The sequence below is a fragment of the Alligator sinensis genome, unplaced genomic scaffold, assembly GCF_000455745.1.
Source record: "Alligator sinensis unplaced genomic scaffold, ASM45574v1 scaffold428_1, whole genome shotgun sequence".
Taxonomy (NCBI): Eukaryota; Metazoa; Chordata; order Crocodylia; family Alligatoridae; genus Alligator; species Alligator sinensis.
Genome location: NW_005841919.1, coordinates 3,190,330 through 3,216,701, shown reverse-complemented (window position 1 = coordinate 3,216,701; position 26,372 = coordinate 3,190,330). Strand labels below are relative to the sequence as shown.

The 26,372-nt window shown below is 43.7% G+C and overlaps 1 protein-coding gene across 13 annotated transcripts in view; it reads right to left on the bottom strand.

Annotated features, from left to right (window-relative positions):
- Positions 1-26,372, bottom strand: part of PLEKHG4B (pleckstrin homology and RhoGEF domain containing G4B) — a 234,881-nt gene that overhangs the window by 9,608 nt on the left and 198,901 nt on the right. For all 13 annotated transcript variants that reach the window (XM_025198263.1, XM_025198267.1, XM_025198269.1 and 10 more), the window contains 6 exons: positions 22,612-23,504; positions 15,842-16,094; positions 7,230-7,319; positions 6,897-7,121; positions 4,423-4,593; positions 2,535-2,715 (listed from right to left, as the gene is read on the bottom strand). In XM_025198263.1, the coding sequence (XP_025054048.1) occupies positions 2,535-2,715; positions 4,423-4,593; positions 6,897-7,121; positions 7,230-7,319; positions 15,842-16,094; positions 22,612-23,504 (1,813 nt within the window). The remainder of the gene's footprint in view (positions 1-2,534; positions 2,716-4,422; positions 4,594-6,896; positions 7,122-7,229; positions 7,320-15,841; positions 16,095-22,611; positions 23,505-26,372) is intronic.

The window sequence follows — 26,372 nt, the reverse complement described above, 5'->3', positions numbered from 1 at the left end:
TGCGTGTTCTTTCCCTAGCTTTGAAAGACCCTGCTCCCAGAGGAGACCCTGTTGATACAAGTCCCTCTTCTCCACAAGGGGAAAAAATGTTCTTAAAGCTGTAGCGTGAATGCATGGAATGCTGGCTCTATCCAGAGAGATTTAAAATGACTATCTCTTATCCCTCTTCCTTTGTTCCTATTTAGTCCTTTCATTTCAGCTCAGAGTTTATCATTGCTGCCAGGCTACTAAAAAACTTTCCTTTTGATGTGAATGAGGGGAATTCTGAAGTGAGGGTCCATAAAACAACAAACAAAGAAAAAAGAAAACAGCATCAAAGTGCTATGAGTTGCCCAATTAGTGTCCTAGTCTTAAATCTCATTACATTGACAGGTAGGATTCTATTGTTTTTGTCTAGGAACACATCCACTACCACCCCATCCTTCCACTCTTACTAGATTTTGTGCCCTAGGCTGCAATGATTGGGACCAGGACGAAAGGAACATGATATAGCACATCTGTACTAAACTAAGCCAAGTAGGATTTGGAAATTAAACATTTATCCTGCAAAACATAACAAATAGGGCATGTCTATTCACTTTCAGCAATGATCCTGAGTCTGCTGCAGAGAAACAAACCCTGTTCACTAACTCACTCAGAACTATCTTGAAATTTTTTGGAGCTCACGCGAAAAAGGGACAGGAGGCTGTGCAGCGTGGGCAAAATGAAAGCAAGTGGTCGCGGTTTGTTTCTTGACAAACCATCTTTGGTTCACCCTGGAAACAATACAGACACACACATATACTTTCTTGAGAAGAAAACAGAAGAAAAAAAAGTGATTTCCTATGTCAAACTGGAGGATTAAAAAATTAGCAACCACAAGTGCCTGAGATATTTTCCATTGGGGTCTATAACTTGAACAACCTGGAATTGCCCCCCAAATTGGTTTTATTGAGCAGTGTGATAGTAACGTATAACACTAAATAGAGTTGAGAGTTTAGTTTGTATAAGCATGTGCAACAGCTTTCATATATACATTACTGACAGCACACAGAACAGAAGCTAAAGGATACTTTTAGATTTTCCAGGGTTTGCCTTGGTTAGGAGTTAAAGATGTATAAGACTAATAAGTCTAAATGCAGATTACACAAAACACTTGTCTGGGATTGTTTAGCTAGGGATGGGTCCTGCCTTGAGGCGGGGGCTTGAACTAGATGACCTCCTAAGGACCCTTCCAGCCCTAATGCTCAATGACTCTGTCAGTTCCAAAAAAAACAACCTATGGGGTAGAGTTTGACAAATTGTTTGGTTTTCATCTGTGATCAAAAGAGCACAATTTCTCCCTTTAACACTCTTCTTTAATCACCAGTTAAGCTGATTATAGTTGAGAAAAAGGAAAAAAAATAGAAGATGTTCTAGTATTCACATGGTTTGCAAGGTTATATGAATCCTGTTTGATGCCGTGTGTGTTTGAGGAGCTATTGCTTGGTCAAACTGAAGCTTTACTTCAGACAGCTCATCTGACAGATGTCTGCCCCATTCTATCTCCCCAGAAATGCTCAACCAAGTAGAATTTATAATTGGCATTACTACTGTTGTCTAATATTCTTTTTTGGGGGGGAGGAAAGAGTCAAGTTTACAACTGCTAAATTGATGATGACCCAAAAAAGGGGGAAATTGTGCTCTTTTGCTTTTTTCTGGTGTATAAAAAAGGCCTTACAAGGGGATGATTTGCTTTGTTTTTTGTCTGGTTTTGCTTTTTAAGGGTTTATTTGTGGAGTTATTTTCCTCTCTTGATTTTTGCATTAGAAATTCAGCACCTCTTGACTCCTTTTTCCCCTACAGGTGACTGATGGGAGAACTGATAGGACTACGACATTCCTGATAAGTATGCAGTGAAGCTGAAATAAATGGGATTGCATGTGTTTATAAAAACAAAACAAGTGCTGTTGGAACCATTTTGCCTTTTTTTTTTTGCTTGTTTACAAGTATTTGACTGAAATACCTGACACAGAAGAAAATATTTGTTAAAAGATGTGACCTCTGCCCTTCAATTAAGAGGTGAGAAACCTTACAATTTACCTTGGAAACCTCCAGAAAGTCATCTAGTAAAAATAGGAAAGCCCAGTCATCAAGCAAGGCCCCTTATCACTCAGTCCATTTTTTGAAAGAAAACAAATTCAGACATTTGCTAAAAGCAGCACTATGTACTGTGACAACACTAAAAATCAAATCTATGTTCAACACAGGTTCCCTGGGGAATTGTCTGGTATGCATTACTATTTCAGCATGACATTTAAAAACAAAGGCTTGCCCACTGTGCAGCAACATAGCCCTCTCAAAGTTTGTTAAATATAAGGAAACAACTTAATTTTGTTGGCTAAGTAATTTAGGAGCACTGTTTACAGTAGCTGTTTTCCAGTGCCCTATTAATTTGCAGTGTATGCTGATTTCAGGCAATCCCGTGCACTGATTACTAGTCTTGCCTTTTTTGACCTGCGAGGAGCAAATTGCCAAATCCTTCATTCTTATTGGGAATTACACAGTTTTTATACCTCGGTTTCTCAGGGCCTGTCTCCAGAGAATTTTTCCTATGATACTGGTCCAAGCAACTTTAACTTCTGCCGAGTTTGCCTGGAGGATGTATGTGTCTTGGGTTTTCCTCCTCCTCCGAAACCAGATTTCAAATCGCAGACCACTTTCCCCAACATTCTCTGTCATCCCAATCTCAGCAGTCTAGTAATATGCACACAAAAAAAAGTCAGTCAACTGCATTCAGAACAAGTTGATCAAATGATGCTCTTTGCATGGTTGATTTTGTAACTAAAAAATGTCTTCACCTTCCTGTATCAGTGGTGCATCTATAAATATAATTGTATTTATATTTGTGACTGAATCTTCACTATCCCAGGGGTCAGCTACTCTAGACTTCTCCATGAGATCCCTTTTGTAAGAACAGCATGGGGCTGTCAACGCTGACTTCTATAAGAAGCATGCATCCACTAAAGCGGGGGTGGGCCTGCTGGCTGCCACGGAAAGCCTGAGGAAGGAGGGGTGCACCCTGCACCACTCCGCTCTGCCACAGCTGAGGCCAGGCTGGGCTGTGCAGCGTGCAGACTCCTCTGCTCCCGGTATCCATCTCCCCCCTCCCCTCCCCCAGCCAGTTTCTCATTGGCACTGTGCCTGCACAATACTGGCACCATGGCCACTTGCAGCCAGACCTGCATGGGATAGGGTGCAATGCAGAATAGCCATCCTGTCCGTCCACCCACTTGCCACAATGAGCCTTTGCTGCTGTGGTGCTGCTAGTCTGTGCTGGTTTTGGTGGGGGGCGGAGGGGGGGCAGCATGCAGGCTCAGCCTGCCTTCCTTGGTGTCATACAGTGATGGCAGTGGCTCATTGTGGCAGGTGGGCAGGAGGGCTACTCAGTGCACTACACTGCACTGTCTCATGTGGGCCCAGCTGCCAGTGACCATGGGGCCAGGACTGTGCAGGGGGAAGGGAGGGGAAAGATCGATGTGGGGAGAGTGAAGGAGTCCACAAGCTGTGTGGCCTGGCCCAGCCCAGCCCAGCCCAGCCCAGCCCCAGCCAAGCAGAGTGGTATGGTGTGCAGCCCTTCCTCCTAGGCTCCTGGTGGTGTCTGCTGGGACAGACAGGATGCACTGGCATCTCCCCACACCCCACCGCCCCCGCCCCATCCTCAACAGCTCAGCAGAACTCCTTAAACAACCCTCCAGCCCAAATAGTTGCCCACCACTGCACTAAAGTCTTAGTGCAGTGGTGGGCAACTGCACTAAGGAATTCAGCTGCTGCTAGATATTTAGGGGCAGATCCTTGGCTGGTACATGGTGTCATGGTACGTATTCTAACTTCCCAGGTCTAATTTGCACTGTAAAGGCCATGTGTGGTCCCAATTCAGCAAAGCAAATTAGCATGTCCTTAAAGTAAAGCTTATCTGTAAGTGTTTTCCTGAATCAGGGTCTGAAAGAATAAAAGACCCTTTCTGATGGTGCTGATGGTAGTTAGAAATCATGGTTTCATGCCTTCTTAAAAGCTTTCTTGGCATAATTAGAATGGTGGCTAAGAGTTTGTGTATTTATCCAGGAAATATCCTGTTTCCGGCAAGACCTGTCCAGTAAGATATATGTGCACTTGTGACAAAAGGTACATGAAAGCAAGCATATGTTTTGTTCACAGAAATTGTCATTTTCTGCCTCATTGCTCTCAACTTTTTAAAAATAATAATTTTCTTCTCTCACACAAACACTAGAAAACCATGCAATAAATACCCATGCAAACATGCAGTGCAATGTGCAGTGGAGCTACAATGCCTCCACCCACCACTGTTAAATAGTAGTTTGCATTAAACTGAGAAACCTAAACAGATGGCAGGTACAATTGTGCACTGTTCACACTTTCTGAAAAGAGAGGAGCTGCATTTACCTTGAATGACTGTTTGTACATATAGATGTCATATCCCCCGTCAATCTTTTTTGTCTTGCTAAACAGGATAAGATCATCAAAAAGGAAGACGTGCCTCAAGTACTTCTTTCTTCCACAGCAAACGATAAACTCATCTTGGCATCTTAGTTGTCCTTGTTCTTTCAAATTGACCTGATTGGAGAAAATAACAAAGCTGTTAAAAGGTTATAGAAGGAAGAGTTGATTTTCCCCACATGAAGGAAGAGAGAGGGAAAGACATGTCACTTCAGTGGTATTGTGGTATTCTTTTAATTTTGCATTTTTACGGTACCTAGCACAGTAGGGTTCTAGTCCAATACTAGGGCTTCCAGATGCTCTTGCAATACAAATAATAGTAATACATCTCCTCCCTTCCTGAGGGTGGGGACAGACATAACACTTGAACCATTCTGAGAACGTCATTGATTGGGAACTGCTTCACAACTGTCCCAGTTGAGAAATATTTGCCTGTATGCTGCCACGGGTTCCAAGTAGAATAGTCACCTTTTAGGCATTTCAGTGCTGTCAGACTGCTACCAGGGGGTAGTGAATACCCAGCCCAGCATGCCTCCCAGTGGTGAGTGCCCCAGTTTCCCCAGCATTCTTTGAACAGAGGAAGAAGACCTTGACTAGCTGGATGCAAAGGAAAAGGAAGAAAATGATGTCAATTGCCTACAACTGCAATTTTCTGATACTCCTACTTACTGAGTGCAATAAAGAGCAAACTGAATTAAATAAAACCCATTCTTGCATTTGTCTTGCAGTATCCTGATTGGGGGTGCCCAGATGAAAATGAATGGGTGGGTGGGTGGGAGTGTGGGCAGCTGACCAGATCCCTGCTTCGGGGTTCCTGACAACTGGGTGATCTGGGAATGTCAGAGCTTTCATGGCTTTTAAAGAGCAGTTTCCCCCAAGTCACTCATCATTTTACTTCAGTTCCTGGTAATGTACCAGAGGTTGGTGCACCATAGGATGATTTGGGGGTGCAGAGATGGCCAGTTAGTTGGGGAGGGAGCTACCTGGACCTCTGTTTTTCCCTTCCTAGGGAACTGAGTGTTCTGGGGGGTTGCCCAAGGTCCCTTGCTCAAGGTTCTACCCTAAGACTTTCCCTAGAGATGGCCAGGCAAGGGGAAGGGGTGCCTGTAGGCCTGCTTCTGTGTTCCTGGGGAGCTAGGTATTCTGGGGACTGCCCAAAGTCTCCAACACTTTTAAACAGCCTTCCCCCCCCAGGTCACTTATCAATTTCATTCCAAGCTTCATCCCAGGCTGATTTAGGATGAGAGAGGAAGGGTGGTCAGGTGGGTGGTGGGGGCACCTCGGTTTCCAGGGTGCTGGGCGCTCTGGGAAGCTGCCCAAGGAATGAATTGCCTTGGGTAGCTCCCCATCAATTGCCAGGAATGGAATGAAATTGACCTGTGGCTTGGGGAAAATTGCTATTTAGAAGCCCCCGAGATCTTGAGCAGGCCCCCAGGAAAGCAGAAGCAGGGGTACCCCCTCTACCCACCCCCCCAGTCCAAATCACCCTGGGATGTCACAAAACTTGGTCAATTGCCAACAATGGAATGAAAGTGACAATCAGCTTTGAGAAAAATGATGTTTAAATGCTGTGAAGACACTGGACAGCCCCCCAGAGCACCCACCGCAGGAACCCTGAAGCACGGATACCCACTTTGCCCACCTAATCACCCCTCCCCTGCCCATATCAGCCTGCAACAGCATGGCTTGAGTCCATGAATGACTTGTGCCTCCCGAGGCTGGGTGGGCATGGTGACCGCCCACAGGTGGTGATGACGGTGTTGGCAGTGGAGGTGTGGTGATGGCGAGTGGGGACCACCCACAGGCGGCATGGTGACATCAGCGGCGAGGGCAGGCTGAGTGGGGACTGCCCACAGGTGGCTGTGGCAGTGTTGGTGGCGGGGGGGTGCGGGTGGCGAGTGGCAACCACCCGCAGACGCTGGCGGCAGCATCAGCAGCAGCCAATCTCAAGGGGGACACGTGTCTCCATGTCCCCGCTACGTATCACCTATGCTTGGGTCAAGTGTAGGCAATACAGGTTGGGGCAGTAGAGTCCTGGCTGCATACCAGAGTAGCCAACTGGTGTGCAGTGGTTGGGGTGCGGTGGTGGTGGGAGTGAGGAGCAGTGCAGTTGGGGTGCCTAGAAGAGCAGCCAGACACTAATCATGGCAAGCTTGGTGTCTGCACATAACACTTAACTGGTTAAAGGAAGATAGGTTCAAAATAATACCTGATTATCCAAGTATACTTTTGAAACATTCCAGGAGGTTTAAACTATTCTAAATTGGCTTGTATGTTTGGATGCTTGAGATTTAAACAGTATTCAAACTGGGCTAAGTGTCATGCCTGGCCACACCCTCAGCTGTCTCTGAATGAGAAGGGCAGCCTCAGTGTCAAGTACCTACTTCAAAAGAATAAAGGAAGGACTGAAAAATGCTCACATCACATCCTCTGATGGCATCCATAGCAAGCAAGTCATTTCCATGACGAAGCTGGAATTTCACCATTTCCTCAGCAGACCTAAGATCACTGAGTTCCTGCTCCTGAGTCTTAGTGCACTCCTTAATCATATCCTTCAGGAGCAGTGCATACTTGCTCATTCTCTGAATAGGTTTCAGCAGGTAAGAAGCCAAATCCATCTTATCACCCAAATCCTGTTGCTTATTCTGTAGAAATATTACCAGGATGTGCAAACATTAGTTGATGGATATATTCACATCAAGCAAATGATGTTAAAATAATTCATGTTAAATAAGAAGCTGCACAATAATTACTTTGAAGAATGCATTTCCATGGCTTGTAAGCAAAGTATCCGACTGTGGTTTGTTCTTGCTGTATAATGCATACATCCCAAACTGTTCTTCCTGAAAAGGTGAAGGGAAAGGAGTGGTTATTTTTTGTTATTTTATGTTTCCCCAGTGATCAATGCTCTTTCCAAACATTGGGAGGTTTTATGCATAAAAAAATTACATCCAGATTTTCACTCCAAAGTCAATGCACTTCCAAATAACTGTTCTAGTTGGTGCAAAAGTGAGAACATACCAGCACAACATATTCAGAAGGCTTAGTTCACTATAATTTACACTCCTGCCACATCCAGTAATTAGTAGAATGTATTCATTTCAGTTGCTTGTCTGGCTTGTTTTTTCTTCAGCATTAAATGTTTAATTGGCCAGGGTGATTTAAACAACATTATTAACTCTTGAGAGTTAACCCAGTGACTGTCAGGATTTTGTTGCTACTCTAATGAGAAAGACCTGCATGAGTCATGGGGTTAGTTTAGAACCATCAGAAATTGTTCTGACTTCAGATACTATAATGCTCGGTATGGCATGGCATGGATATACACATAGATAGCATATGCACACTATATCCTTCAAGAGAGGAGATCTTCCCCAATTAACTGAATTATATTAATATGTCAGAAGAAATCCCCTTTTAGATCCTCTGGAGGAGGGGCAACTTCCCAATTCATTGTAAGGCATAAACTGATTTGGAGACATCATTTTCTGCATTTCCTTTGGAACAGCAGTAGAAATAAACAGTCCTTTTTAGAAGTTCAAACATTCATTTCCCTCTTACAAAACTAATTAGCTTCTTCCTTCCTTTAAACTAAAAGTACCCAAACAAATTGTTTAAAGATTAAACAAACTGTTTAAAGAACTGATCTTCCCCTCATAATAAGATCTGCACAAGCCACCAAAAGAGCAAACGGTAGCTTTCTTTTGAAAGAAAAAATAAACCAAGTTTACTGGTTGGCCTCGATTTTGGGATTTTTTCAGATATTGTAGAATTCAGTCACACACTGCACCATACCAAGCCAATGCTGTTTATAAACGATAGAGCACGACTATACTTTCCCACATTTACCCATTTTAATATAATAAAAGGCTTAGTTTGTCTATCTGTGTGCCTGTCTGTCCATAAAGCTTTTGGGCAACTGTGCATATGCCACTAAGAGGGTGGGCGGTGACTGGCTGCGTGGCCCGGGGCTGCATGGGCCCAAATTTGAGCTGCTGCCGGGGAAGTGTGTGGTGGCGGCAAACATGCCCCAGCTGCCCGAGCAGCAGAGCTTCCCCATACCTTCCTGCCTGAGGGCAGGGGGGTGGACATCATAGTGGCAGTGCCCCCCCCCCCCCCCCACACACAACTGCTGCACTCCAGAACAGCTGGTAGGGAGGGGGAGGTGGGGGACAGGAAGGGGAAGAGGTGGATGTGGACCAGGTGGATGCCGAGTGGCTGCAAAGTGAGGGGTGGAGGGGGCTGTAGTGTGGCTGTAGGGACATGGAGTGTTACTTTCTTATTACCTGTAACCCTAAATTGCAGGCATATACAGAAGTATGACAAACTTAACAAGGGGTACACAACCCCAAACATTTGAGAACTACTACCTCAGAGCACTGAAAAGAATGTAAGGCATTAAAACTCTAAGAAATAAACAACTGCCACTTCCATCCTACCATAATACTAAAGAACTAGACTAAGGCAATCTGGTTATCTAGGCCTTGAGCAGGAACTGGCACCAGGCTCAAAACACAGTCTGAAATGGAGAGTCTAGGACAGTCTCTGAGACCAGAGAATAAATGACAACAGCAACTTCCCTTCATACATTCCTATTTACTTAGATGGTCTACCTCTTTGCTTATAGTAAGATACAAGTAAAATATCATAGTATGTCCTTGAGAGGGACTGAAAGCAACCATATATAGCAGGGTCTAGGATGTAGTCAGTTCTGCTTCAAAGAGCTACCTTCCAGAAACTCTCTTCCAGTGTTTGCAAAGTGCTTTGGCTATAGTAGCATGATATACTATAAGGACTATGTAAGACACAGACCGGTTATTGCATGTTCTGTAAAATATGATCCCTCCATATTCTCAACACAAAAAGGACCAGATAGCCCTTGGCTTTTCCTTGAAATCAGGTAGAGAAAAAAGGTCACTTATTGCGCCTCCAGCTCATGTTTCCTTGGGTCCTTATAGGAGAGCATCCAAATTTAAATGATTAATAGTGACCACCAGCAGCCACAGGGCACTGACAGATGTGCAGGTCCCTACTCTAGCTCATGGTGCTTTGCATAAAGTGCCATGAGTTAGGACACCCCCCCGACTCAACAGACAGCTCTGGTGCTGACAGCAGGAAGAGAGGGGGAGAGAGGAGGGGGAGCTGTGGTTCAGTGGTGAAGCATAGGGGGTACACATGCACCCTCCTGAGAGTGCTGGTGTGCCTCCTCACAGCCAGCATCCCCTGCTTAGGCAGCAGGTGGGGGGGGCAGGCGGAAGCACTGGTGCCCCCCCTGAGAGCGCCGGTCAGGGAGTGGGGGTGCCAGGAGAAGTGCCGCTGGCACTTCCGGGCACGTCCCTGGCCCTTCCGGGCATACCGCTGGCACTTCCAGGCAGCATTCCAACTTAGAGCCAGCTTCGAGGGAATGCTGTTTCTGGGTTGGAGCACAGTTGGTGTAATCGGCTGCGGGTGGACCTCCAGTTGCTGACTGGCTGCTGGGGGGCAAGTGCAACCCCTGACTCAGGAGACATCAGTCACCCATGCTGTGGTCTGCCCACCCTGAACTGAAGAAGGGAGGGTAAGGGGAGGGGGGGCACAAGGTGTGGGGGGCTCCAACCCACTCACCACCTCTCCAGCTCAGGCTGGGCAAATCCCAGCTCGCAGCTCCCTTCCCCTCCCTTCTCTCCACTCCCTTCCTGCAGACAGCACCGGATGCAGGGCTGGTCAGCATCAGCCCAGCCCTGTTCATGTAGACAAAATGACCCTCGGGAACAGATGTTTTCTAAGGCACTCTACTTTGGAGCACCTTCATCTGATCCCTCATTAGGTGAGGGTTAATTTGTTGCGCGATCAACCAATTTTAAAGTGCTCTGCAGCCATGCACTTCTGTCACAGCATGGTTATACAGCAATTTCAGGGGGCCAATTGTGTGATAAATGTCACTTCTGTCAGCACCCACAAGGGTGATTTTTCTACAACCTAAAGGAAAAGGAGGGATTTCATTCTCTATTACCTTGGAAACCAAAGGTGGCACATACTGCAGAGGACAAGCAGGATAGAATAACTTGGCTGCTTTGTTAGTGATAACCGCCACAGATTGCTTTTCAACTTTACAAATACAAGGCTTCATAATGCTCTTGTTTTGTGAGCAATGAACACCTGGCTTTTCCAGTCTGGTTTAGTAGGAAATTTAAAAGCTATGGCTCCAGTTGTGCAGCCTCCATTAATCTTTCATAACAAAATGCTTCCCTTCACATACCAACTCTTTACTTATAAACAATGAGGCTATTAATTAATCACCTATTGCCACAGCTGGAATTTTCTTCAGCTGTTAAAACTGGTTGCACAGATTCCCTTGGATAAAGGAAGTTCATGTAGAATCTGATGACTTATTCATATAAACCCTTCTTATTCATTGAACCATTCCTTCTAATGTTACCTGAATACAATTATGGAATGCTGGAGAACTGGTTTGAACCACACTTTTGGGAATTTATAAACATAAAGCAAATTTAGAATGCAGATATGGATGTAAAGTAGAAATGCTGTTACTGTAAAAAAGACATTTGACAGCATGCAGGTCAGACCAAGAAAGCTGAGAATAGTCTTTGATTCATGCTGTGCCTCAAGGAACCACTGACGATGACTGCTTTAATGTTGCATAACATGTCTCAGTTTTTTAAAATCAGCTTTCATATTTGGGGCTTCTGTTCTCCAGGCTTAGTCCCTCCTTCAAAGTGAACATTTCTGGAAACACGTGAGTTAAATAAAAATTCAGCTGCTTTAGAGTAGGCAAAAAATGAATTCCTTAAATAAAGGCCTAGCACTGAAATAGCAGGGACAGAAAGCTAAAATTTGGCAAGAGATTAGTGTTGGTTGAAAAGAAGTGCATTTGAGTGTCCTAGCTTTGCTTTTTTATGACACATAGAAATCACCTTGTATGATAATTTTGCATTATCAAATATACAGCTATGGAAGACCCAGATGTCTGCTGGAGTATGGGTAAGATGCACAGTGAAAGTGTAGCAAAAGTGTGCAGCTAAGAAGATAATGTACCTCATTGGTTTATATCAGGGGTGTCAAACATATGGCCCGTGGACTGAATTTGGCCTGCTAACCATTCTAGCCAGCCTTCTGGTAGTCTGGTGGACTGCCAGAAGTTGGGGAGTCTGACCACTGGAGTGTGACCTCCCACAGAATTCAGGGTCCCTGGACCCCAATATTGATGGCCACTGACATCAGGGGACAAGTGAGGCCTGTGCAGATACCCAGCTGCTATCTGATTACCCAGCTGCTACCTGATTCCCTGGCCCAATTTGCTGCTCACCCCTGGACCCATGCTGCTGCACAGTTCCCAACCTGCACTGCTGCCTGAACATGGATCTGCACCCCTGGACCTGGACTCAGACCCACCATAGCTGTGGCTGGCTCCATGGATTGAGCCTGGGAAGAGCTCATGCCATCCAGATCCAGCCTGGGACCCAGGGTGAGTGTGACACCCTTGCTTTATATTATCAACATCTTTTTGTATAATAATGAGTAGGGTTCCTGGTTTTCTGTTTAAAAATCCCAAATTCTCTGATTAAAACCCCCAAAATCTGGATTTTCCCATGATTTAAATTAAATGCTACTATAGATATAGGTATCAGGGGAACACAACGTTTTATTGATATATTTACAATTTTAGAGCAATTTGGAAGCCTACCAGTGCCTCAATCATTATAATAAAATAATTCTAAATACCTATACATTTTGGCATTTGATTCAGGGTTTTTTTATCATGGGAATTAAGAGCTTTCCTTGCTCCCTTTGCTCATCAGGATGCAGGTCCAGCTGCAGCTGTTTCCCTTGTTGCTTTGTGGTGTTGAGCAACCCTGATATGCCAGTGCCCTGCCCCTGCCCATCCCGTTGTCCCTCACTCCTAACCCACAGACCCCTGGCTCTGCTGGTGCCCCTCAGTCCTGGTCCATAGCTCCTCCAGCTCAGCCAGTGCCCCTCATTCCTGACCTGCTGCCCCCTACCCGCCAGTGTGTGAGGAAGGGGGAGTGTGGCACACGTGACATGTGGGGGAAGCGGTGAGGGACTTGTGACCTCCCTCCCACCCCCTATTTCTGTACCTACAGTGGACAAGGGCCTGCAGCTGGGCACACTGGGCTGCAGCTACAGGCACGAATGACCGCTGCGGCCCAACAGGAGGGACCTGGTGCAGGAGGGAGCGCCACACTCCCATGGCCACCAAGGTGAGGCATGGCAGTGATGGCTGCGGTGTGGAGTTGTACTCCCGCTGCTGCCAGGTGGGCAGAGGGCACCTCACCTTGGCTGCCATGGCAGTGCGGTGCTCTCTCTTATGCCAGATCCTGCCCAGTGGGCCACCAAGGTTGCTCCTGCCCAGAGCTGGTCCAGCCCAGCGGTAGCCTCACACCCCACTATGGGCACAGAAATCTGGGGGGGGGGCACATGCCTCACTGCTGCATGGCTTGTGCCCCTGCCCCCATAGATTCACCTGGAGGGAGCTGTAGGAGCTGCTCTTCACCACCCTGCCCAGTTGCTATGTGCATGTGTGCACACACATGTATCTGGCACCCCTTTCCCCTGTGCCCCACTCTCTATACCCCAAACAGCCCCTTGCAGGCTGGAACTCTGCCAGCCTGCAAGGGGAAACCCATGGTTTCCTGTGTTTTTTTCTTTAAAGTAAAAGAATCACAGATTTTCAAGAGAGAAAATCTGTGTTTTTCCGCAGCAAATGGAAAACCTATATCCCTGATAATGACCCTAACTAGCAGTATTTGCTGGTGTCTTTCTGGTGGAACATGTGGTATCTGAGAATTGCAGCATTCCAGTGGCATTCAGTCCCACAATCACATACTAAGGAATTTCATTCTTCCTTTTTCCCTTGATAATCTAAGACATTTCCTGACATAAACACTGCATCAAAGGAACTTGAACCTTGTATGGTTAAGAGCTTGTACATCAGGAAATGACAAAAATAAAGTTGCAAAGATACCTTTAACTTGGCCTTTTATTGTATTAGTTGAGAAATAGCTTGTGATCAGGTTTTGTTCAGTGAGTCAAGAGTTACGTTGTAATACACATACACAGGTGCAGAGCTGAGGTACACAATGCAACTCTAACTTCCTCATTTCCTGATAGTTAAGTGCCTGCTTTATTACTATGGCATTTTCATAAGAGAGTTATTTCAATGGAAACATAGGTCATGGGAAATTTAAGATAACATACTATTTTGAAAATGTATTTTAAAGCAACACTTCACAGCAAAAATACATTACAAAGCATTTGAAAAATCTCCTTCAGCAAACTCAATCCAACTGTACTTTCTTTGAACCCCACCATGGGATGGTAAAGCCATCATCTCTCTTTACCCCAGTGATTCTCAACTAGTGTGCTACACGACCCTGGGGTCCCTTAAGATCCTTTCAAAGGTGCCTCAGGGTGCCACACATGTTAGTACTGCTAGGTATGCAAATATGCTTTTCAAGATAAACCCAGAGATTTCAAATAGGAATCCTCAGAGTTGAAAACATTTTGACCTGTTGTAGTCTTTCTGAGTTCTTTGCAAGATAAAAACTATACTATTATTTTTGTAGTAAACATAAATGAGTGAAAATTAAGAGCTAGCATTTTGTAGGGGAATCTTGAGTCTAAAAAGGTTGTGAATCACCACCATACCCTATGGCAAATCCATGCTGAGACAGCTACTGGACTAACAAGGAAGCTCATTTGCATGACTTTCCTAGAATCCTCAGAGGTTCTGGGTGTCCTGGACATCAATTAGAGTTGGAGGCCGCACCCACAACCTAATGGCTTTCCTAATGGCTCCATCACACTCTAGATTTGTGATGCTGTTGTGGAGTCCCTGTTAGAAGATGAGACAGTGAACTCTCTGTCCCATGCTGGGAGGGGGTTAGAATTGGGCATACTGTTGGAGAAATAACGCAGTATTTCCACACTGCAAAACATCAGTGCTTCCAAAACTTTTCTTTTCTACAGTTCAGCTGAGTGAAGATGTTCATGTAACATCAAAACAACAAGGGAACGGTGAAGAAATCCAAAAATCACAGGCAAGCCTATGAGGGGCAATCCCTTAGGCTTTTAGGATACAACCCTGTATAGCAACACTGGGTGCTGTACATGAGACATCTAGCTCCACAGTAAAATGTCACCATCTACATGTGCAGTGCTATTAGGGTAGAATAAACTAATTAACTCTGCCATAGGATAGTACTGCCAGACACAAGTGTTATTCTGCAGTGGAGTTATTTACACTGCCGCAATGCACATGTAGATGCTGACAGGGCTGGCTGGGGCATAAGAGTGCTTCAGTGCAGGGGTTTCCTGCTGGCTAGTCCTGTACTGAAGCACCCTTGTATCTCAGCCAGCCCCTCTGTAGCAAATTGAGCCAGGCTGGAGCAGCCCTGGGCTGGCAGGCTGACCCCCAGGGCCCCCAGCCAGCTAGGGCTGCTCTGGCCCAGCTCAATGTGCTGTGGTCCTGGGCACACATGCAAACATGGTGCCCGGGAGGAATATTCAGTTGCATTAGTACCACATAACATCAAAACTACAAGGGAACAGTGGTTGTATTAGACGCGCCTACTTTTTGTTTCTGTTATTATATTCAGTGGGTAAGGAACATGGTGGCAAAGTGGGTAAGGCATCTCACTGTAGCTCCAGAGATGCCAACTCAAGCCTTCCCACAGTCTTGTGCCAGTCAACCCAGCTGCAAATTGGCATCTGGCTGTTCTGGGAGTCAAGGGGCAGCTGAATGTGAATGCTGGCCATGTCACTCCTTGTTGCGATGTGGGCTATAGAAACTGACTTGTCTTAAGCATGCACACCTCACAGGTGGACCATGGCTAATGGCAGTGACACAGCATTTATACTTCTCTACTTCCAGAAAAGAAGTCATGTACCCCTACTCACTCCTTGACAGTAGCCAAGATATTTTATTAGTGTGATTGAAGACGATGCTAAGACAGAATCCATTCATGAGGTCATAAAAGGAAACAAAGGTAAGCTTTCTATAAACTGGAAATTCTGAAGGTATATTGCTTGCTTGGTAGCCCCTACGATCCTTCCTGCAGTGGGAGGGATCTAAAACACTTCAGAGAATGAATATGCCTGACATATTTTGAGACATCAAAACCAGGAGCGATGTGAAGACATAGGAATAATAGATAACACTCTCAGAGAGAACACAGGAGATCTCATTGACAGACAACAGTTTAAATTTGTCATGGGACAGCTTGATTGTTCATGCTATGAGAAACAAAAAGGCAAGAAGCATGATTTACTTAATATGAGGATTTGTATTCCATTCAAAATTACTTGATTCCAGAAATGTAAGCTTTTTTTCGGAAATGGGACTTACATGTCTGAGAAAACAGTGGCTGACCCGCAGTGGGAGGTCTCTGCAATGTTCCAGCTCTTTTAGGAAATACTGGCAATGGAAATCATAGAGCTTCTCCAGGTTCCCAAAGATAATGTTCCGCTTCCCTCGCAAATCCTGAGGTAAATCAATTCTTTCCATTTCTGGAAAATAGTTGTCGATGATATATCCTAAGGATCTAACATATTCCCTTTCTGTTGTGATCATCTCATCCATTATATGTTGCACTTTACTGCTGGAAGACATAGAAGAGCTGTTTTGAACACTGACAGATTATGGCAAGGTGTATTCACTGCAAACTGAGTAACTCTACTTATTTGCATTGCTTCCTTCATTTCTACTTGTCCTTTGGGAAAGTAATGCTTGTAGGTACTGCCTGTTAGATTGATTGCCATTATACCCGTACCAATATAGCAACAGATAACATCTTGCAGGAGTTTTATTTCACTCTTGTATGCAGGAAAAAATTCTGCCCTTAATTACAAATATAGAAACCCCCTGATGCAATTACATTTTCTGAATGTAATACACCGCAGAATTTGGTTCCCAACTATCTACAGCAGCTGTAATATAGCAACTAAACAACCAGGAAAGCAGGGGAGGGGGAGGACAGAGGTGAGAGGTTTCAGCTTTGGAGAGACTTTCATAATTTTGAAGACATTTGTGTTACATTTGCAAGTGTCTTGACCTTTTCCGTTCTTGCATTCTGTTTGGAAATACAGCTCTTCCTCCCAAGCATGTTGCTAACATACAGTTGAATTGGCCTGAATTTCCCTAAACAGTATATATTCTGACAAACTGCGAACTTCCACTGAGAAAGAACGTTCAGTTTAGAAACATTTAAATGCATGATGAATTCTGTCATTAAAGGAAGATTTAATGCAATTAGTGAAACAAGTTTCTGAAACAAAAGAGCAAACCAAGGAACCAATTAATCAATCATTTCTAATTAACTTCAAATAGTACATAACATCAAAGCAAACACTTTCCTTAAGAAAAAGCATGTGCTTTCATTCAGAGACTATGTAGGCAAGAAATAAATCTATAGTAAAATATTTTTTCCAGTGGTATTTCATTAACTTAGAATAACTTTATTTCCAGGGCACTGAAATTATTCTGAACCTGTAATCATAAAACATGGAGAAATGTTTGACTTTCTGGTATCTTTAGGGCTTCTTCTTGTGTCACATACGTAATATTCCTACAAAAATTTCAGCAAACAAAATTGAAAAATTATTCAGGGATTGTTAACAATAGCAGGAACAAAACAAATAAGAATCAACCTCTACAGTACATTCACCATGATGGGAACTATTGCTAAATAAACTTGATTTACAGCACATTAGATAAGTTAATACAGTTAATGACAATACACAAACTGCTATTAAATTGTTTTAACTGCAGCTGATGTCACTAAAAATCCTATCAGGGAACCAGGCCAAACCATGTATTTTTTTTCTTTATGAAATCGGCCAGGTCTTAAACCTTTACAAAGGAAACCACTACAACAGCTTCAATTAGAATTTTTTGTCCAAAAGGGGAAATACATCTTGCAACAACTCTTCAGTATCAAGATCAGAACCGAGTTTGAACCTAAAACCCTAGGTCTGAACATTGAGTTTTGAATCCAAATCCAGATCTGAGTCCAATATTTGTGGCTAATAACTTGATAAAATACCAAAGCAAAACCTGAACTCCAAGCAAGCATAAACTTTAGAGGAAGTAGAGTCCAAATCTGGAACTGGATCTAAATGCTGATCTGCTATAAAAATACGTTTCACTTCTCTAGTGTGGTTCCTCTAGAAAGTCTCAGAAAAACACTATGATGTGACCTGGCTTTTGACATGCATAACTGCTCAACATAAAGCACAAAGGTGGTCATGGTCTGGCTGAGCACTTTGCAAAGGATAAATAAGAAGAGTACCACTGCTTTGAAGGAAGCATTATTCAGACTTAGTTGAAAAAATAGGATGAAAATGTTAAGGAAAATTTATCTGAAAAAATTAGTTCATTCCTTCATTACAGAATAAAATGTTCCATTGAAGTTTCAGATTTTGAAGTGCTCAAGCTAGCTCTACCCCAGGATAACTAAGGACACAAAGCATGTAAGAGGCAGGCTGAGTCTAGGCCTTGTGTGGGCACCAAAGGAGATGAAAGAAAAATTAGAATTATGCCTCACATAGAATTCTGTAAGATGATTAAAAGCCTGACTGGGATTTTGATAGGTTTTAAGGTAGTATGTATGGTAACTTGTTTGTTTTTCCCCTTCTAAATTTGAGAAGATTTTTTCCATAGGACAGGGGTTTTCAACCATTTGGGATCAGTCTACCCCTTGTGGCCAGACATGGAGCAGAGGGGAGTGGGGTGTGGCTGGACATGGAGCGGTGGCAGCTGCCACATGCGAGCTTCCCCTGCTCCCCAGCGCTTGCGCGGCAGCACAGGATGTTGCGTGGCGGCGCTCCATCCCTGCCCATCCGTGCATACCCACTAGGACCTTCTCAAGTACCCCTGGGGGTATGCATACCCCCGGTTGACAACCCCTGCCACAGGACAACAAAGATTCTATTGTAACTCAAAAACTGAACATCATAAGCAAAACTTTATATATTTATGCTTTAACAAATACATAAAACAATACAAAGATATTAAAGTGACCCACTTAACAGAGCCAATCCTGCAAACACTTAGGGCTTTTCCAACCCCACATGCAGATGTTTTTATTTTGGAGTAAGAGTACAGCAGAACCTAGATTTTCATGTAGGGATCACTGGCAACCCATTTTGTTCACAGCAAGTTGCCAAATTAAGAGTGAGCTGTTTAGCTCTTTGTTGCAGCTTTTACATTAAAGGGTAACTAGGGGCACAGCAGGGCAGCTCTGCACCATGGGCAGCCATGTCACAGGACACTGCTGGCTGCTGCAGTGTTGATGGTGGCAGTGTGTTTTGCTGCCGCTGCAGCAATTGCTATTTTTGTGACACCCCTCCCTTCCTCTCCCCTGCAAAAGGTGGTGCACCTCAATCATGCCACTGAGTGCTGTATTTCCACTCAGCTAGCACACAGCCATGGCTCCAGGTAACTGCCTGGAGAAGCAGTACCCTTGAAAAGGCCCTTAAAGCAAAAGCTACAGTAAACAGCTGGAGATCTTTGCAGTCCTGTGCAGCTGTTTGCTGTAGCTTTATGCGCCTCTTGATATTTCTCAAACCTTCATCTTCACAGGGGGGTTTAAAAACCTAACCCTCTGAAGTATCTATGTTCTGCTGTACCATCTTCTGATTTATTTTAATCCATTTTGAAAGTGGATGAAGCTAAACAAGAAATAATACCTCCTTATTTAATTTAATTAAATAAGGTTAAGGAAATCTAGGAATAGCTACTGCGTTTTAATTCAGAGTTACCTTTCATGTACACAAAACGTATAATTTGAGCAACGGTATTCATTGGATGATTGCCATTGACTAATTTTTCTTACAAAGATTTACTGGACTGGCCACAGATTTTGTTAACTCCCCTCAAAACCACTGAGATCGGGAAAACATTACAAATGTCTGTGGGGTCTATGGTCCCAGGACTTAACCCAGAATAATTAGATAATTAAATTAAGGACCGTGGCTAGAAATTATATAACCAAACTTGCACATGGATGTTTGCAGAATTGGCACTTAAAAGGGAGAGGAATGACGCTGTTAGTCTGACTAAAGTCATACCCTTTGAGGAATGTATTCTCATTAGCCCTAAAATAAAACAAAGAGTTTTAGAAAATTACATTACTGAAAATTAGATCCACTCTAACTTCTTGCTATTGAGTGAAATCAGTAAGATAAAGTAAAACCACAAACTACTTTCATTGTAACATACTTTTTGTAACTACTAAAAGTCAGTATATATATGTTCTAAGCAAGGACATTACATTATTAGATTCATACAACTTGTTTTACCATATTTAGAAGCAGTATTTACAGATTTAATAAACAAAACCAGACAAACTCTTTTTAAACATCAACTTGTATACAAAAAAGATCACACAAGATGTCTGTTCTTCCTCTGTTATACAAACTGAAAGTTACTTGTGGTTCAGGAAGTGTCTAGGCCCCAGTTTAACAAGGTATTGAAATATATACCAGTTAAGGCTATTATTGTTCAGGAAGGCAATTAAGCTTGTGTTTAATTTAGGAGAGGCAAGGATTTTTGGGAGTGATCTCTTTTATTGGACCAACTGCATGGTTGAAATAAAGTTAGACGAGCTTTCAAATGCAAGACAGTCTCATATAAGACTTCAGGTCACCTGATGATGAATGCCTTGCATTCAATAGCTCGTCTAACTTTATTCCAGCTACGTTGTTTGTCCAAGAACACAGATCACCTCCCAAAAATCCTTGCCTTTCACGTCATTCCTGGACCATCACAGCTGTAACAGCACTCTAACACAATTTTATGGTTATTAGAGTCAATGGGACCTAACTACCTACTTAAGGGGCGTGTCTACATGTGCCCCCACAGCACAGTTGTTACTGTGCCGTCATTTAGTACTTGCTTTAGTGTGCCATCCTGGTGGCACACAATTATTGTTAGCAGCTATGTTGCCATAGCAACACGCTATAGCAAGGTACTTCATCACTACAGTGACGTAGCACCGGCAATACGGTTTGTGCCTGCTGATGCTACGTCACCATAGCATGTCACTACAGTGACGTAGCGTCATGTGTAGATGCGCCCAAGGACAACTTCTTGCAGAAATCTTTGAATGGCTTGCTGAACTGGGGCCGTCAAAATCTATACCAGATAGATACTATAAAGATAAAATATATGATTATGTAGATAGCATTATGGGACAGATTTCGATACTCTTTTCATCCACTCTAATCACACTAATTTCAGTGGGATTGAAGATGGAATATGATGCTATTTCATGTAAGTAACAGTAGAAGAATATAGCCCTAAATAGTTAAATAACAAAGATTGATAGCTTTTTAAAAAAAACCATAAACCTTATATTTTGTTCAGAATCCATATTGTACAGGATTAAAAAAAATATACACAGATTTGATAACAGATTTTTATTTCAGTTTCCTTTTTTAAATAAATCATGCAAATACTCATCCTAATTTCCCACCTCATTTTTTTTTCTGCCAATTGTGGGAAAATAGAATGCTGTAATGATATGATTCCCCAGTGAGGGAGGATCCTGAACAAAAAGAGAAGCCAGCTTTAAGCCTGATAAAAATAAAACAAAATAAAAACAAAAGCAAAATTTAAACTGAATTTCAAATTGAAAATGGACTTAAAGACTGTGTTTAAATTCCTATTGCATTTTAAAGTTACTTTTAACGCTGTTTCCTTTATATTTTGTCAGTGACTCTAGGAGACACAAACCTCATCCTAAAGAACAGCAGCAAAATATTTTAATTATCATTTCCTAATAGAACACTATTATAATTTTTTCAAAGCATCAAAAGCAATTTTACCATCACTATTTAGATTATTAAAATGGAAACATTTTCCCAAAAATCTTGTTTGCTTTTTACGGTGCTGTTTGCCCCTTTCACTCAGTGAAGTGAAATGAAACTTAATGCTGAATTTTTGCTTTTTGGTCAGTTTCAATTTCTGGCTCTTGTATATCAGCACAATAGAATTAGTTTTTCCATAGAGAAGGGGAATGTTTAAATATAACCCCCCATACACTGATATGTAAAAAGAAAATGAAATATTTGTATTCGCATGAGGCTAGGTACTCAGTTGTGCAAAAAATCTGCTTGCTGGTGACTTTACATCCAGGGAACAGTCTCACTGGCTTTAGTGGAACTGTACCTCCGGAAAAAAAGTTAAGTGTGTGTATAGTTCTTTGCTGACTCACAGAGCATCTATACACATGGCCGATGCCTGCTCCGATGCGTTCTAATTAGAATGTGTCGGAGCAGACTCAATTAACTGAGTCTGCTCGAGTATGCTAAATAGTATGCTCCAGCAGCCTTGGCATCACATGTATTCAGCATTCCCACACTTCAAAATGGCAGTGGGGAAGATTTAATTAAAGCTTATCGAAAAAGCTTTAGTTAAAGCTCCCCCACCACCATTAGGAAGCAGGGGATGCTGAATACACAAGATGCTGCGGATGCTTTAATTAGAATGGTTCCCAGGAGCTGCTGTAATTAAAGTGCTCCCCCACCACTCCAGAGCATGTGTAAAGATGCTCAAAGTCTCTAGGTATGGGCAAACATACATCTTAACTGTTTTAAAAGGGGAAGAGGAGCTGGTGGTTGAGAGCACAACATAGCTGTAGTCCTATGCATGGTCCTGTAGTGATACAAGTTAGCTAAATCTTTATTCAGGGTGTAAGTCAGGATGCAGAGTTGAAGTTGGAGTAGTTCTGCTATACTTGTATTGCTACAGAATCACAAAGGACTCAAGAGTTTCATCATAACAGCACGTCAGTATCCTTTGATATACATACAACTGTTACATCTCTCTATATCTTCAGTTTCCCTTTAGTGCTTATTTGACTTCAAGTAGGATATTGATTGATCAAGTCAGTAAGGATTTGCTCCACTATGGTTATAAACTCTGAATACTTCCATTCTCCCCAACCAAACCAATAATTTGGACCTAAAGTAAATTCTGTTTACACTAACAATGATGTGCCTGTATTTTGCATGTAAATGTCTTTCTCAAACTTTTCAGACACCATGTGGGAGATTCCAGTACTTTTTTTTTGTTCCTCACTCAAAATAATGGATTGTGTGGAAGCCATTTCTCACCTTCCAGCTCTCTTCTTGTCTTCTTCTTCTGTATGGTGGATCCTTGATGGTGATGATAGACTTCGGTTTCTACTAATCAAAGGGCTTTTTATATTCAAGCGTTGCATGTATTTCTTTTCAGCAGCAATGTTGCTGGCTACCTCTAGCCCTTTAATATAAACTCCCGTATATCCATGGCGGTGCAACTCACTATGGCTGCTTTCATGCTGGGTAAAATCAAAGCTTTGCGTTTTCTTCATGATTTTCTTTAGTGGATGCCTTCTGTGGCAAATAACTGGTGACTGGATTGGCTCGGAATAGCAGGAAGCTGATCCTGAGGTGGAAATACTGTCTGTATCTTCTAAGTTTGGACTAGTCCTTTGAGGCTCACTGAAGAGTTTAGCTAGTGTCTGTGGGGGAGATGCACTGAATTGCACAGACACATCCATATTTTGATTTGCATGCTTATGAACTAAAAGAGATGGTACTCCTGAGGGCAGGCTGGCCTGTGGAGGGTTATGCAGTGGTTTAGCATTAAAATCCCAGATGCTGTCATCACTGCTGGAAGAGAGGTGAGAAGACGACTGGCTTGGCTCATAGTTAATCTTTATTCCAGCTTCCTTGGGGACTCTGCAAGAAGATTCTTTGCTGGAACTTTTGAGAGCTTCAGAAAGGACCTCTTCTAAATGGTGCCTTGTTTGCTGACATTTCAGCCATAAAATATTCCATTGTTTCAGTTCCTTTTTGCTTCCCAAGCCCAACACCAGCTCATTCACTTTTTTAAAGTTTTCTGAAGAAACCTTCTTAGCTTCTTGGTAGCAGCTCTGCAAACACTGAACTTCTGACTGAGAATACTTGGTTTTGGCAGTTATACATTCAAGATATTCATTGCAGTGTGACATCCACCCTTGTGCCTGGATCAGGAAAAGAAAAAGTACAGTTCAGTGGCAAAAACTTGGACTATTATAATGCCTTCTTTTGAAGACATCCAAGCATTCTACAAGAGCAGGGGGTATTCCTACTAATGAATTAAGCCTCACAATTTTCCTGAAGTGAGAAGTGTTATTAATCCCATTTGAGAGAATAAGGTTGGTGAATTGCTCCACATCTCACAGAAATTTGTGACACAGCTGGGAACAGAACTTGAAGTGCTCATTTCTGGTTTTGCATTTCACTTCCAGATTATTTTTTTCCTTTCAAGAAGTGGTCTCTATGGGATTTAAGCCTGCATCCTTTTGGTGAGAAAGCAAGAGCAAAGCACTGAAGTGTTTGCCTACATTTCAGCTTGTGAGTCGTTTCATTGATATCAAAAGAAACATTACCATGCTTAAAATGAATTGCTGGATCAGGGCTGCTATTACTAAATTAACAAACTATGGGTTTAAAAGTATTCTTATATTACTGGCAGTCTTCTACCAATTTACTTAAAAAAATTCCAAAGCAAGCAATTTTTACAAGATATTGTGGCATGGCACTTGATGTGCCTGCCCCTTGAAGAGGTCAGGCAACCTGCTGAGCCACCAGCAGGTGGGGGTCAGGGCTAATTGCAGAGTCAGCTGACTCAGAAGGCTGGCAGGTGAGGCTGGGCCTGACCAAGGGAGTCGCTTGATCGAGAGTACACAGGGTATAAACCCAGACCAACCTGACTGCCTTCTATAATGAGATGACTGGCTCCGTAGATGCTGGGAGACTCGTGGATGTGCTGTACCTTGATTTTAGGAAGGCTTTTAATACTGTTTCCCACAACATTCTCCCAGGCAAGCTAAGGAAGTATGGGCTGGATGAATGGATTGTAAGGTGGACAGAAAACTGGCTGGGGGCAGTTTTGCTCAATGTCTTCATCAGTGACCTGGAAGATGGCATACAGTGTACCCTCAGCAAGTTTGCAGATGATACTAAACTGGGGGGAGTAATAGATAGATATACTGGAGAGTGGGATTAGGATTCAGAGTGACCTAGACAAATTGGAGGATAGGGCCAAAAGAAATCTCATGAGGGCCAACAAGGACAAGTGCAAAGTCCTGCACTTAGGACAAAACAATCCCATGTACCAGTACAGGCTGGAGACTGACTGGCTGGACAGCAGCTCTGCAGAAAAGGTCATGGGGGTTACAGTGGACAATAAACTGAATATGAGCCAACAGTGCACCCCTGTTGCCAAGATGGCTAATGACATACTGGGTTGCATTGGTAAGTGTGCTGCCAGTAGGTCAAGGGAAGTAATAATTCCCCTCTATTCAGCACTGGTAAGGCCACATCTGGAGTACTGTGTTCAGTTTTGGGCCCCCACTACAGAAAGAATGTGGACAAATTGGAGAGAGTTCAACAGAAGGGAACGAAAATGGTGAGGGGACTGGGGGGCCATGACTTACAAGGAAAGACTGAGGGAACTGGACTTATTTAGTCTACATAAGAGGGGACTGAGAGATGACTTAATACCAACCTTCCACTACCTGAAGCGGGGTTCGAAAGATGATGGAGCTGCACTGTTCTCAGTGGTGGCAAATGACAGAACAAGGAGCAATGGTCTCAAGTTGCAACAAGGGAAGTTTAGGTTAAATATTAGGAAGAATTTTCTCATTAGGAAGGTAGTAAAACACTGGAAAAGATTACTCAGAGAGGTGGCAGAAGCTCCATCCTTGGAGGCTTTCAAAACCTGGCTAGACAAAGTTTTGGCTGGGATAATCTAGTTGAGGCTAGTCGTGCTTTGAGCAAGGGGTTGGACTAGATGACCTCTTGAGGTCCCTTCCAACCCTAATTTTCTATGATTCAGACCCTGAGAGCATGGCTGGCAGTACCATCTTGGGAGGTGGTGGAGGAACATCACCCAGCAGGAAGGCTGCTGCTCCTGAATTCCAGTAAGGAAAATGCATCAGGAGGTTTGGGTGGGAACTAAGGGGATGGAGGAGGTTCCTGGGGACCCAGTGTGGGGTCCAGAGCCCTGAGAAGGGGGCTGAGTGCCTGGGGCCTGTTGATAAGCTGGATGAGCCCAGAGAGAGAAGGGTTGAGTACAGAGGGGCCTGATAAGAGGCCAGGCGAGCCCTGAGAGGGAGGGTCTGGGTAAACCCAGTAAGCATGGTAGAGTATGGGGGGACCTATTGAGTGGCTCAGATGAGCCCAGAGAAAGAAGGGGCTATGTAGGTGTGTGGGCCGTCTCCAGATCCCATCCTCGTCGCCATGTGCGGGCGGCGGGGAGCGATCCAGGCCCTTTTTCGTACCGCGCGGGCTGTGGCCAGCAGCCCGGGCTCGCTGGGTCGGAGAGAACAGGCGACACGCTGGAATTAGGCACGGACGCGTAATGGTTGATTCAAGATTGTTTACTCACACCGAAGATGGTCGCGGTGTAGCCTGGACAGTTTCCCAGGCACAGTTCCGCTTAAATCCTCGTTTGAGGACTCAGACAACACTCGGATCACTCCCACGGAGTTGTCGAGGCTCTGTGGATCCTTTTGTTCACTCACAATTCACTCACACGAAGTTTGCTAGGCTCCGTGGGTCCTTTTTTTTGCACGCAGGGAGAGGGATACGTCGAGGTTTGCGCTCGGTGACGGGGAGAGGCTAGAGGCTGATCAGACCCCTGTTGCCTGCTTTAAATGCGCTGGGTCTGATAGGTTCCGCAGCGCTTAGAGATCTTCACACTGCGTGAAGTCTCCTCCTCCTGGTGTTCGTGGAGTCCTCCCTTGCAGAGGTTCTCCTCGGAGTTCTCCAACTTGGGCGGAAACCGCTCAAGCCTCTTATACAGCTAGCAAGCCAATCGCTAGCCGCCACGTGGGAATAATTTA